General features: G+C 40.9%; 1 protein-coding gene across 1 annotated transcript in view; it reads left to right on the forward strand.

Moving 5' to 3' along the window:
* Positions 1-8,722: 8,722 nt before the first annotated feature.
* The window catches only part of LOC144465138 (uncharacterized), a 34,502-nt gene continuing 27,810 nt past the window's right edge, over positions 8,723-15,414 (forward strand). Inside the window, exons 1-3 of the mRNA XM_078173502.1 lie at positions 8,723-8,802; positions 8,895-9,227; positions 13,977-14,024. Coding sequence (XP_078029628.1) covers positions 8,760-8,802; positions 8,895-9,227; positions 13,977-14,024 — 424 coding nt within the window. The 5' untranslated portion in view covers positions 8,723-8,759. The remainder of the gene's footprint in view (positions 8,803-8,894; positions 9,228-13,976; positions 14,025-15,414) is intronic.

The following is a 15,414-nucleotide window of genomic DNA, read 5'->3' on the forward strand; positions in this document are numbered from 1 at the left end:
GTGAAGCCACCACAGCTGAGCTTCTGCCTGTAAAAACCCTGGTTGGATTTGAAACAGCTGGTATTCAGGCAGAGGTTGGGGCCAAAAAGTTCTCCAAATTCAATGACAAAATATGGAGTTAGTAAGTGAGCTTTAAAAGCACACATAGAAGTGTTTTCTGATCTGATGAAACTATCAGCAGGACCACATCATTTGTCTGTGAGAAATAAATCAGTGTGATGATGTGACACCACTGTGGTTAAGGTTTGGTTAGGCACAAACAAGACTTGGTTAGTTTTAGGGAAAGATGGTGGTTTGGGTTCAAATAAGCTCTTTGTTAAGGTGACGGGACCTTTGTCGTCATGGTTACAATAATGAACACGTGATCATTGAATAATACAATTGATATTTCAGTCCTTCTCTCTGTTGTGTGCTGCTGCTGTGAAGAATAAAACCTTCACACTGCTGCCCTCTAGTGTCTGCAACAACACACTGTTTCTAACTGGACTGCTGCTTCACTACAACTGTTTCTACTGTTAGTGCCTTCTGATGATGTTGTGTTTATTGCTTGTGTTTAGTTTCTGTCTTTATATTTTCATTTTTATATCAGTCCTGCCTCTAAATGTGGAGAAACAGTGTGTGTGTGTGTGTGTGTGTGTGTGTGTTTGTTTATATTCTCTTCATTTCACTCTTTGTCTTTTGTTTGTGTTTCCTGCAGTCAGCGTGTCATTGGCGTGCTGACTGCAGGAATGTCGTCTCCAGTGTTGAAGATAATTTGGCAGTACATCCAACCGGCCTCACAACTGCAGACCACGTGTAACCACAGCAGCTCAGGACGTCCACATCCAGCGTCTTCACCTCCAAGATGGTCTGAGACCAGCCACTCAGACAGATGATGCAATAATTGGTTTTCACAACCAAAGAATTTCTGCACAAACCATCAGAAGCCGTCTCAGGGAAGCTCATCTGCACGCTCGTCATCCTCAGCAGGGTCTCAAAGGTGAAGTGTGTCAGATTTAAGGGGACTTCATGGCGTCTACTAGTGAAGTGCAGATTGCAACCAGCTGAAACTTCTCCCAGCTAAAAGTCCTTCAGTGTTCATTGCTGAGGAGGTTTTTATCAGGAGCTGAATTATCCACAGAGGACTCTTCCTCTCCAAAACAAACAGACCAGATGATTCAAACCACTAGAAACACTAAATGAAGCAGTTTCATGTTACAAATCAGTTTAATTCCAGCACTGCTCATTGCAGTTGGGCTTCTTACATCAGTGGCTGACATGAAAACATGAATGGCCCTGTGTGGAGCCAGTGTTTAGTTTGTCCATTCTGGGCTACTGTAGAAACATGTGGGTGCAACATGGTGATCTCTGTAGACGAGGACCTGCTCCTTATGTAGATATAAAGGTCTCATTCTAAGTTAAGGAGAACACAACAAATCTTATGTTCAGGTGATTACACACTAAAGAAAACAGACTTATCATATTATATTCCATTTCTGTCAATATGTCCTCCTAAATCCTCCACGCTGGAGCTTTAACTGACTTGAGTTGGAAACTGCTCACCTATGATGGCGTCTGGTACTTTGGAGGTGTGTTCTCTTCACACATGAATCCTGGTTTACACTGTACGGGGCAGATGGCAGAGGCCAGTATGGCGTCATGTTGGCGAGCAGTTTGCTAACGCCAGCATTGTGAACAGAGTGTGTCATGGTGGCAGGGGGCTTATGCTACAGGCTATAAGCTACAGATAATGAACACAGGTGCATTTTATTGATGGCACTTTGAATCCTCAGAGATACTGTGATGAGATCCTGAGAGCCATCGTCATGCCATTCATCCGCCGCCATGACCTCATGTTGCAGCATGATAATGCACGGCCCCATGTTGCAAAGATCTGTACACAATTCCTGGAAGCTGAAAACATCCCACTTGTTGCACGGCCTGCAGACTCAGCAGACATGTCACCCACTGAGCATGTTTGGGATGCTCTGGATCGGCGTGTACGACAGCGTGTTCCACTTCCTGCCAATATCCAGCAGCTTCACACAGCCACTGAAGAGGAGTGGGCCAACAATCAACAACCTGATCAACTCTATGTGAAGGAGATGTGTCGCACTGCAGGAGGCAAATGGTGTCACAGCAGATACTGACTGATTCTTTGGGCTATCTGTGACCAAAAAATGCATTTCTGTAGCGCTCGTCATGTGAAATCCTGATAAATGTCTTTATTCAAGATCAAAGGTGACATTTTAGAGTGTCCTTTTATTGTGACCATCCCAAGACACACCTGTGTAGTAATGATGCTGTTTAATCAGCCACACCTGTCAGGTGGATGGATTATCTTGGAAAAGGAGAAGTGCTCACTAACACAGATTTGAACTCATTTGTGACCAAACTTTGAGAGAAATATATCTATTGAGTGCATAAAAAAGTCTCAGATCTTTAACTTCAACCTGTGAAAAATGGGAGCAAACACAAAAGTGTTGAGTTGAAATGTCTGTTCAGTGTATACAGCCTGATATCACAATGCCTCAAGGGTCTTTACAATCTGTACGTACAACAGCCTCTATCCTTAGAGCCTGGATTCTGGACCCTCTTCATGTGGAGCGACAAACAAACAGAGGCTCAGAGAGATGCAGTGCTTTTCAGAAAGTTTACAGTGTTCTCATCAGCAGGACAAACATGAACTATATGTACTAGATTTAATGATTCATTGAGACTGAGACCGACCTGCTGGAAGGATCATGGTAACAGGTACAAGCCTGAAGTCATCAGAGAATAAGCAACTGACTGAAAGTTAAAGGCAAAAGATTTGTAATGGATTTAAAGGTGTCAACAGAGTATTATCAGCAGGGAGGTTATTCCAGAAGAAAAGGCTCTGCAGCCTGCTGACTTCTTTTAACTCTGGGGACAGACAGGAGCTCTGTATTGTGAGAGCGGAGAGTCCTGACTGAAATATAAAGTTTAAGGAGATCAGACAGGTATGAAGGGACGTTCTCATTTACAGTTTGTAGGTCATCAGAAGCAACTTAAAGTCTAATCTGACATGGATCAGGAGCCAGTGAAGGGAAACTAAAACTGCTGTAATGTTGTTAAATTTTCTAGTTTTATTTCAGATTCTAGCTGCAGCGTTCTGAACCATCTGAAGACTTTTATTACGAGCCGGCAGCAGGCCTGATGAAATGTGATGATGAACAAGTTTGGATGATACAAAGGATGTCTGCATCAGCCACTGATGAAAAGACCTGATTTTAGCTGAATCTATGTTGCCTGGATGAAAGAAGTTGATCGGTAGTTTCTTTAATGAGCTGATCAAAAGAGCGAGTAGGATCAAACCTAACACAAAGATTCTCCACTGTCAGACTTTGAGAGATCACACAGTCGTCTGGAGTTTCTGTTACTTGGTCAAACTGGTGTCTTTGTGGAGCAGGGCCGATGACCAGCATCTGAGTTTCATCTGAGTTTAGGAACAGGAAATGACCTGACATCCAGTCTAAATCATTTGGGAATGATCATCTGCCTCTATAGTCACAAACAGCTGAGTATCATCAGCGTAGAAGTGGAAATTAATTCCATGACTGCTTATAATTTGGCCAAGAGGTCAATCAATTTTCAATCAATTTTATTTATAAAGCCCAATATCACAAATCACAATTTGCCTCACAGGGCTTTACAGCATACGACATCCCTCTGTCCTTATGACCCTCACAGCTGATCAGGAAAAACTCCCCAAAAAAACCCTTTAACGGGGAAAAAAAATGGTAGAAACCTCAGGAAGAGCAACTGAGGAGGGATCCCTCTTCCAGGACGGACAGACGTGCAATAGATGTCGTACAGAACAGATCAGCATAATAAATTAACAGTAATCCGCATGACACAATGAGACAGAGAGATGCAGGTAATGACAGTAGCTTACAACAACATTATTGAAAGTAATAATATTATAGTTATAGTTCTGGTTACTGTGGTACAATATGTTGAAAGTATGTATTAATATCTGGCAGTATACATGTGTGAAATATGTTATGAACACAGGAGGGAGCCAAACACAGGACACACACAGGGTGGTGGTGGTGAGAAAAGAGCTTTTATTGTGGAGGAGGGACTGATGGCTGGGAATGGGAATCTGGTGGTAACTGGGAAGAATGGAGATAATGGAGGACGGGGCTGGTGTGAGCGTGGAATGAGGGGGAAGTGTGGCAGGAAGGGGCAGCTTCCAGATTAGACGGCTGCTGGCAGGTAAGCAGGGAGACAAGTGTTGGACTGGAGGGAGGAAATGTGTGTTTTGAAACATTTCAGCTGGTTTGGATCAAAACTTGTGAAGGCCGTAGTGTTTTTGGACCCAAAAGCTGACACAGACACAGAAGGGTGGATGATGATGGTGCATTGTTTTGGAAGAATAAATGGGGGAATGAGGGAGGCTGGTGTTGGCAGGGGCAGGTGTGAGAGGGAGGAGAGGAGCTGGGAGCAGCTGGGACTGTGGGAAGCTGGCAGGAGAGTGTAAAGGCTGGCTTGAAGGCTGTTGGTGCGGATCAAGTTGGTGAGTCGGTGGGGAAGTGGACGCTGGAGATCCTCGGCACAGGAGACAACAGGAAGTAAGCAGCTGGAAAACACACAAGGATAACTCCAGTATAAACAACACTGAGCAGCTGAGAGAGTGACTGCCACTGAATCTGTCCATCAGTGAGTGATGCCCCCTGGTTCTTATACTGCGTGGTGATGACATCATTGGAGACTGAAGTGGAGATGGAATCAGAAGCTCCGCCCACAACACACACAAACAGGTAAACAGACAGGGGAGGTGGAAACATGAGGGAGACAGGGAGAGGAGCACATGAAGAACTTGGAGTCACAGAGCCGTGACAAAAATAGCTGTATGTGTCTGTTTAATATGTAGTATATGAATTACAAATGACATTTACAGTGCTTACCTAAGCTGTTTCCTCATATGAACTCTAGACTATTTCCAGAGAATCAGGTCCTGACGTCTGGAGTTGCCCGTTCACACATGTAGCACACAACAGATTTTGACATGTATGCTGTGGTTGTAATTCAGTGTTTTAAGATAGAAATAAAAGCACTTTAATTTGATGTGAAATCAGGACGTCCTTTCCCTCATTAGCTCCAGCTTCACAGCGGAGCGTTCAGGCCCAGTCAAAACAATCCTGCAGTCAAAACCAAACCAAAGAGGACAGAAGCAATCAGTCCAGAGACGACTGAATTGTCCCTAACAATAATTGAGATGTTCAAAAATGTAATATAAGCACTGCTGTCTGTCAGAGTATTTGTTAGCCTCCAGGTATTTTGACTTGTATAAAGTTTGGACTGCAGTGTGGCGTCTTTCCTCTGACCGGTTGCTCTGTGTCTCTGTCTCTGCGTCCCCCTCGCTGAAAGACACCTTTGCTCTGTTTGGGACTGTCTCCAGACTCATGCTTCCCACTGAAGCTGCAGCTGTGAGCTGCACTTTATCACAGGTGGTGAAGTTAACATGTGTGTGGACAATAGGCCGCACAATGGGGAGAATTAGGGGAGAGCGGGTATGGTTGTAACAATGGGATGGTTGTAACAACAGCACTTTGACCAAGAAGGGATGACCTATGAGTCATGGAATACATTTATTGTATGAGCACTTCCTTCCTGATCCTGCATGTGATATTTCGTAGCTGTGTGAAGAAGTGTGCAGGTTTTACAGCCAAAATTCTCATTTTCAGACATTTTTTGGACCAAATCTATATTTTGATGAATTCTGCTGCTGTTGAAGTTTGAATCATGTAACTTGTATTAGATTAGAGAGTTGTGTCGTGGGTAAAATGTGAGTCATTTCATCTTTGCTCATTTCAAAGCACCATGCTGCTACAGCTGGCTAAACAATGGCTGACAGAGGAGGATGTGGGCTGGTTGTGACAGAGTTTGAAAAGTCTTACAACTAACCCCAATGATAATTGAAGACATTTTCTCTTTCTATCTTACTCATTGTTTCAGCATGCCAGGAGAGTTGGTGAGAAAAAATAAGACACGTAGTCAAATGTGCATCAGATGAGGTGAGGCAGGGAAAGACAGTAAGGCAGGGCCACACCTGGACTGTTGGGGGCCCCAAGCACATTTGCTTTGGGGGCCCTCCTCACAGTGACCATGGCACTACAACAACTCATGTGTATTGTATATATGAGTTGAAGCACTCATCATGTACAAATAAGCATGTAAAAAGTGAAGTGGGAGCAGTTAGCAGCAACACTATCTTTAAGTGGACCACAGTAAATACAGTATTTGTCTATTACCCCCTGATCCTATGAATGAAAGATGAAGCTTGATGCATATTTTAGTGTCATGTGTTAACTGTAGAGGGCTGAATCTCAGCTGTCTGATAAAGGATACGAGCAAAAGATCTGATGCACAAGGCAACCATATGGTAAAGAAGATACATTTCAAATATCTGATAATATTGTGTAAGGTCTGGTGCAGTGATCAAATGAGACAGAAAGACAAAAGGAGCACTGTTAAAATAAAACTTTGATATTGGCCAAAAGATAAAACATGGGCCCTGACATTTAATGCTGATAGTATTTGTTGAAGCTGCGGCTGTACTGGGTCTGTGTTAGTACTGACTGAGACTGGATGTGGATCAACTGAGTCTGTGATTGTACTGCTTGATGATCCAGCATCTCCTCTTGCTCTGTTTCATCTGTCTCTCATGGAAGTTGTAAACACTGACACCTGCTTTGAAACAAGGGGGAGGCGGGGCCTAGCATAATTATCAGTGCGTATACGCAACTTGTGTAGTGAGCGTACGGCCGCCCGGCTCTGTTTGTGGGACATTTCCAGCGCTCTTGGGGGCCCCGTGCTCACCACAGGGCCCAAAGCAATAAGCTCTGCAGTAAGCTCAGTCCCCAAAGATGACTCTATCTGCTGTTTGACATTTAGCAGATACTGCAAAACGTTACTTGACCTCAGAGAAAGAGGATCAACACAGCTGCCCCGTGTGGGCGATCACAGCAGTCACAACATCCTCACTGCACAGAAAGAGGATGTCTTGACTAGTTACTGAACTGAGGCAGCAAACTTCCACGAGAGGTACGCAGCATCTGACAGGTCCAGAGTTAGTGACTTACACCTTATACAAAGTCTTTATTAGTGTGTGTGTGTGTGTCTTTTTTTGTTCTTGTCATTTCTGTAACTGTGTTAATTCTTCACTCTTATTGTTACAACTGAGCCCCATAGTGGGACAGGTTGTAACACTGGAACTCCTTGTATTTGACATCAGTTCATGCAGTCTGTGGTGTAGTTGGAGAAGTTGGAAACTTTGCTTTTTGTAGTGGACAAAAAAGGGAACTTTGTGTCAAGATTTGAGAGCTTGAGCACAAAACTTGAGCCAGTTATAGGTGCTGAGACAAAAAGTGTCACAACCATACCTGGTCTCCCCTATACCTGATCACAAGTGTTTTCACTTAGTTTCTGTTTTCCACCTCCGATGAAGAGCAGCACACAGCCGCTTCCCTAAACTTTGTCTCATCCAGAGAGAGTCCCAAACGGCTCTGTGTCTGTCAGACGGTCTGAATAACGTCATGCACAGCAGAGTATAGAGCAGCTGGAGTTTTTCTTGATATATTGTGACTTTATTCTCATTAAATCATGACTTTGTTTTATCAAAATATTATTCTGGACTTCTCAGAGAACACAGATATGTGGGATATGTTTTGACTGTGCAGAGAGTTTTGAACATGAGCAGAAATCTTGCTGAAACACATGTGAGCTATTAAAGTCCAGGAGTTTATAAATGAATTCAAATCAATGAATGTATCATTGACATGAATGGCTGCCACATGCACATTTAAAGAGGTTACTTCCCCAAACAAAAGACACAAAGGAGGACTCAAATATTTGACAGCTATACAGAATGCCTGAGAGCCTTACTCTATTATATTCCATTATATTCTTATATCTTGAATTGTCACCTGCTGCCTGAATTTTGTCTTTTCCTTCACATGAATAAAGACATTTCTGGTGGACGACCCCCAGACCCCCCGCTTCATATGTAGAAGAAAAGTCTGTGTTTTTCCACCAGATTGAGGAACAGACAAAAGGTTCAGTCTGTGAGAACCTCAGCTTTCTATCAGAGCTACTAGAAGTACTGCTAATATTTGTAATAGTAGAATTTACTGTGTTGTATTAGTCGCAGGAGGAAAAGGATCTGAATTCTTTTTACAAGTAGGAACAACAATAATACCAGTGATACTTGTCCTTTACTGGTTTTTGTCCACTAGATGGCACTGTGGGGATTTGTGGTCAGCATCATCCTGTCGTCATGGCGACCATCATCAGCATCATGTGGATCCTCTTGCACTTCCTGTGACTGACCACATGGTGGTGTTCTTTCTCTGTGATTAATGTCAGCACCAGCAGCAAACACAGAAATCCAGCATGTGATAAAGTTTGGTTTGAAATCTGTCACACAGCCATGTTGGAAGAGCTGATTTATTGGTGTGACACCTATCTAAGAGCGTAAAGAGACATGTGATGTCATAGAACAGAGCCATGCTTCATGTTATTAGTAACACTTGTGCTTTTCCTTCTGTGACAAGTCAAAATGTCTGCTGTGAAAAAGGCCTGTTGTCACACAGCAGCAGCCTCATCTGTCGGCCGCAGGGGCTGATGGGAGGTCTGAGGAGCTGTTAGAAACCACGTGGCCCTCGTCTGATCTCACAGCTCGTCCTTGTTTGGCCTCAGCTGCATCAGAGCACCACTTCTCCCCAGGTTCACCAGAGGAAACACCACTGCACAAAATGCTTTTCCTCCCAGCTGCTGCTCTGTGCTGTCTGTGTTCAGGTGAGTGTTTCCAGCCAATCAGGAGCCCACAAACTCAACCTTTAACAAACACTGTCACACTCACCTTCATCTACCTGTCTGTTTCTCTACAGCGCTGGTTGCCATGGCAGCAGAGCAGCTGATTCAGGATGATTTAACATTGACCAGGAGAGTTGGTGAAAACGTCTCCTTCACCTGTCGAAACACTGACCAGTGTGACTATGATTATGTATTCTGGTACCAGAAGAGAGACACAGAAACATTCACACTGATTCTTGATATTAATACGAATAGTGGTGACATAGATAAGGACAGTTACAATCATCCTCAGAAAGATGATTTCTCAGCTGTGTATGAACAGAACGTCTGTGAGTTGCAGATCCAGACAGTTAAACTCAGTCATTCAGCCACCTACTACTGCTCCTGTGATAAAGATGTTCCCCACAGTGAGAAAAGATCCCTGCAGCCTGAACAAAAACCTCCAGATGAACAGATGTCAAACAGTGTTTGTGACAGGAAGAGAGCAGTAAAGCACAGCCCAGGTTCACATATTTCACCTCCATCTCAGCCAGAGTCACAAACACACTGAACTGAGGGATTTATTTTCTTTACTGCTGTCAGGAGTTATTCAATATTATATTGATTCATATTTTTATCAGATATTCCAGCAGCTTTATTGTTGTTCCACACAGTGAGGACAAACTAGAAACACAGAGGAACAACAATGAAGGAAAATAAAGAGAAAAGAAAAGATCAAAGTAAATAAAATAATAATTCAGATCAAAGGATAAAATGACAGATATTTTTTAAAAGTAAGACTTCAATCTAATTTACAAATAGAAGAAAATGAGCTGAGGACAGTTTTCTCACTTGTTTTTCTAGTGACACAGAGGAACAACGATCAAAGATATGACAAAAGAAAGAAAACAATAACATGAAATGAATAATACACATAAATGGGATAAAAACACAAGGATGTCCTTTTGAATCAAACAGTGCCTCATTAATAACATAGAGCAAAACAACATTTGAGGAGAACTGCTGCTGAAAGAACACTTTGAAGAACGTATGAACCCGACCATCACGTCCTCCATGAAGGAGCAGAGTCTGAAGACTCGGGAGAACTCTCCTCCACATCTCTGGCAGAGGTCACTGAGGTCGTCTGAAAGCTCCTTGGAGGCAAGGTGCCAGGTGTGGATGAGATTCTCCCTGAGATGCTGAAGGCTCTGGACACTGTTTTGCTGCCATTGTTGAAACACTGGTACAGTGCATGTAGAGTGGCAGACCAGGGTGGTGGTTTCCACTTTTAAAATTGGGACCGTCATGAGCTTTGAGTAGTGAACATGGAAAGGGCTCAGTTGAGATGATCTGAGCATCTGATCAGGATGCCTTCGCCTCCCGTTAGAGGATTTCCAGGCACGTCCGACTGGTAGGAGGCCCCGGGGCAGAGCCAGAACACACTGGAGGGATTATATATCTCATCTGAGGCCTGTACTACCAAGCAGGGTTTGAAGTTAGCCAGATAACTTTGGGCTTAACATTTTCAAGAAGAAGAATCTGAGGCACTCAGAGGGACATTTATAAAAATCCTTTATTAAATGCGCTTACAAAGTAATTTAAAAACGCCTATGCGTTTCAGCCATACAGGCCTTCATCAGGGCATTTACAAAATGGCTGTCAGGCTACTTCCTTTATAGGTTCAGTCACATGGCCACAAAGGTCAAAGGGTGAGCAAGTCTATGTCTATACAAGGAACACACGTAGGTACAATACAATCAAAAAACAAAAACACATCTGATTACCAATACAAGCAATAATCCTAAAAAAAAGACATTCAGAGAAAAGGAGTTTGCATGGTTGCTGAGCACCGGAGACTTTGCTGGTTCAAACGACTTTAGGCTACAACAGGCTTGCGCAGATTTTTTTTCCAACGCAAATCAACAGTGGAAATAGAAATGCCATTGCAAAGTACTTGTATGATTTTTACAACACAAACGTTTAATTAAACAGCATACACGAGGACAAATTGAGGACAAATAACTTTGTTTACCATTCACAATGTGCGCAGCCATCTTTGTCGTGATGTCATTATACCGACTCGGTCTACCTGGACCTTGCCCGAGTTTGATGACGAGACCTCCGGGTAGAACGGGTCTTCTTTTGTACCTTTCCGGACCGGAAACCGTATCAATCCCGGTTCCGGCTACCAGTAAAATGCAGCATTACTTCAGGGTATGGGACCACAGCCTATCAACACCCCGACCTCTGACCAATCAGATCACTGAAGAAAAAAGTCTCCATGTAGCAAAGTCCAGAGTGACAGCAGGTAAAAAAGAGGAGCCTGTATGCTGTCACAGGTCAGTAGAATCATTTCATTATTTCCACTGGTTTTAAAACAGAGCTTCTAACAAATGGAGAGATTGTTTACAACACTAAACACATGATTTTAACACTGTTTGAAATGATGCAAAGTTTATTTCAGTCTGCAGTGATGGTGATATTTTACACTCTGATTCATCACTGCAGCTCAAAATAACCTGAGACACCTGTGTGATGAGAACTGGGACAAAACACATCATATTTTATTAGTAAAATAATCCAGACATTATTAATTGGCTCCTGTTATTATAAATGTAACATTTGGATCAGACAGACCTCATCAGTCCTTAACTACTTTTGCACCCTTTACTTCAGTAACACAAACAGTCTGGCGTCACTTCAAAGTGTTTTATGTGACAGATTGAGGGTGGTATTATCATCGTCCAACTAAACAGCAAAATAATACTCTGTACTAATGTCACATTGGCCCATAGCTCAGTGATACATGCACCTAACTTAAGTCTCAGATGACGCTACATTTTTGGATGGTGTTTACAATGTTTCTAGATTTTCCTTTTGAAGATTACAGATTGTTGTTTACATCCCACGCCACTGACATTTGACTGGCTCACAGTAGCAGACACTTTTGCTGCCGTTTCATCTCATATAATATGAAGCAGCCTACTTCATTCATGGTTCTGATGATGTGGCCCATAATTAACACCACTGGCTCTTTCACATGAACACGCTGCTAAATCTGAATATTTTTCCTCACTTCTTTCCACAAATGCTCACAAGCCTCAGGTGCTTTTAATGTATTTAACTCACTGGTGAATCCTTGTGATGCTTTCTGTATTGAGCTGTCTTCTTCTCCTTAAACTTATAAATATGTGTCTCAGCTCTGGATGTGTTCCGTCCTCCTTTAAACATGCCACGGTACAGCCTCTTTTGAAAAAGAAAAATTTGAATCCCTCGGTATTGGCTAATTTCAGGCCAATTTCCAAACTTCCTTTCATTTCCAAGGTTTTAGAGAAAGTTGTTTTTAACCGACTGCAAGAATTTTTAAAAGGGGCCAACGTTGGTGAACGGTTTCAGTCTGGTTTTAAGCCTCCTCACAGCACTGAAACTGCTCTTTTAAAATTCTCCTGTCACACCTAGAGCACTGTGTAGGTATAAGAGGCACTGTTTTAAGTTGGTTTAAATCGTTCCTCTCGGACAGATCCTTTTCTGTTCTTATGGGGCAGTTTTCCTCCTCAGTGGCCCCTTTGACCTGCAGGGTCCCCCAGGGGTCAGTTCTGGGCCCCCTATTGTTCTCCCTTTATATGCCACCCCTGGCGTCGATATTTAGGAAGCATGGTATTCCCTTTCACTGCGTTGCTGATGAGGTGCAGGTGTATTTACCATTAAAGATTCCTTCCAAAGATTCCCTTCAGGCTGTGCTAAACTGCCTAAGTGACATTAAAACATGGATGGACTTAAACTTCTTAAAATTAAATGAAAACAAAACAGAGGTTGTCCTGTTCGGTCACCCTGATCTGGTTCAGGTCCTTGCCAGCTCCCTGGGCCCACTAGCACCTTACATGGGATCCCACACTAGGAATCTTGGTGTGATTGATGGTGCTTTTAAGCTAGACAAACAGTTCAGCTCAGTGGTCAAGTCTAGCTTTTTCAGCTGATGCTTCTATCCAAAGTTAAACCCTATCTAAGCCAGAAAGACCTCAACAAAGTTATCCATGCTTTTATTACCTCTCACTGTTGAACCTGTAGGCTCAATTTTCGATAAATCAAAAATCTGTGTGGATCGTTTTTCTAGGACAGTCTGAAGATGCTCTGTAGCGAGTTTGGTGTCAATTGAGCAAAAATTGTGGGAGGAGATTTAATAAGTTTTACAGTTTTTTTAAAAAAACAGAGTGATGGACTTCATAATTTGCAATAGGCTTAAATGTACAAAAGTTTCTTCAGTATTGGGGCTACAGTTTGATGGAAGTTGCAAATCTGTAGCACATATGGTTGATTTGCTGTGAATTTTTAAAATTTTGAACTTTAGAGGCTCGCTGTAGCGCCACCATCAGGACTATTGGCCTGTTTTTGCAGCTGAGGATATCTGGCATGAGACTGGACCTTTGTGCAAAGTTTGGTGATTTTTCGCGCATGGAAAGTATGATTTCCTCGGAAGAAGAAGAAGAAGAAGAAGCCAGGACCCTAATGATATCAATGTCAAACCCTATATACATCCATCCAAACACTGACATCACTTTGAATCAATGCTTAGATTTCAACTGACAACAAACCTTTTCAAGCAATAAGCTTCATTTGATCTTGAATATTTTTCAGCTTCAGTTCAGCAAAAATATTTGAGTGTTAAGCCACTAAGTGTTTACAATATTTGTCCTAAACAGTAGTTTGACTTGTTGAGTGTTTGTTTGTGTCAACAGTAACTCTGCTCTCATGTGTTGCACTGATTTCAAAAGTAGGAGGATCACAACTCTTTCTACTTCAAATCAAAACAAGACTACAGAGCAACACACACTGGCTATGTGGACAAGCGTCCTGTCATCTGACGCACATCCGTCATCAATCAAAGTAATGGACAATTTCAAAATGTCAGCTGATGATGGTGCTGGATAAAAACTTAGCAAAGTCAGTAGGATTCATCCTCTGAGGAACATGAACGTGTCAAGCAACCATCCACGGAGACACTCTGCTAGTGTGTCTAAAAAGGAAATCAAAGAAGAGACAGTCATGTTAATATGAACATTAGAGAAACACATCATGGAGCTGAAATATGATACTGCTTCATCATTTGGACTCCTTCACCTCAGCTGACACATTCAACAGCACACAGGTTTTTGTATCACTCTCTCTCACTGTGGGAGGTGGATGGTACGGGATCTTTGGCTCAGGAACTAAACTGTTTGTAACAGGTAAGAATAAAGCTTCATTTTCCTTCAGTTGTTTTATTGAACAAGTTGAAAATGTGTTTTTAATGAGTTTGTGCTGCTTCAGGCTTTACATGTTAGTTTTTTCATCATTAGTAGAGAATTCTTGCAGCCATGCAGCTATTGTTACATAAAAAAGCTTCATCATTCCTGAAAAGATGTTTAAATCTCACTGCACAACTCAAGTTATTCTTTATTTCTGCAGGAGATTAAACTGATTCATATAGAAAAAGTAGGATTATTGGAAATGTTACAGATATACAGTATTTGATCCTCTCAGTGATTCAGCACCATCTCTGCTTTTTATTAAACAACATTATATATGATAATAAACACTATTTATATATATCAGTAAATGTATTATGACGAGCACATATTAACAATAATAAATATAAATATTTCAAAGGATGAATTTTGTCTGATGATAAATGTTTCTTAAGATGGTAAATAATTATTAAATGAAGACACATATATATATATATATATATATATATATATATATATATATATATATATATATATATATATATATATATATATATTTAATATATAATATATTACAGCAGCTACAGTTTGAATATTTCATAAAGACTTTTTTATTAATATTTAAATGATATTCGATCAGTGATGATATATGATCATAAACACACAGACAAATATAGACAAAATCAAAACTATATATTATGTCCAGTGTCATCTTAAATATATGACGGCAAATATTCTCTGGAGGGTAAATGTTGGCAGATTGTATGCATAAGTATATACAGCTGATTTAATTTCAAAAGGAAAAAACTGTATTATATAATATCATAATCAGTATTATTTTTAAAGACGACTGTTGTGCACGCTGACATGCTGTGTTAATTGTAGATTAACAAGAAGCTAAAAACTGACATTTAAAAGTTATTCAATTAATTGTTATATGTTGGTAAATGTGAAACCTGTCATGTTTATATTGTCATCAATAAAGGGAAATTTGTATTTTATGTGAAGATAAATTATTGTTCATTGTTTATCAAATATTTAATATAGAAGAATAAAACTGTAAATTCTGTGAAGGAAAATGTCTTTACTATATTATATTATATTATATTATATTATATTATATCTGTTATGCTTTATTATATTGTAAGTTACTCTGTTTAGGATCAGCATGTTTTCATATTATTTTTCATTTCATAGCAGTTTTTATTCGTATTTCACAAGTGATTGTGTGTTGTTAAAATTGTTGAAAATTAATATGAATTGTGGAAAAAAAGATATTATTTATATATCAATTTTTTAAATTGGTCAGAGTAAAGTATGCGGTGGTAAATGTATTGTTTCTTGTTTTACGTGAAGGTAAATATGTAGTAAAGTATAATATGTGTATTCA

Source organism: Epinephelus lanceolatus, chromosome 12 (genome assembly GCF_041903045.1).
Source record: "Epinephelus lanceolatus isolate andai-2023 chromosome 12, ASM4190304v1, whole genome shotgun sequence".
NCBI lineage: Eukaryota > Metazoa > Chordata > Actinopteri > Perciformes > Serranidae > Epinephelus > Epinephelus lanceolatus.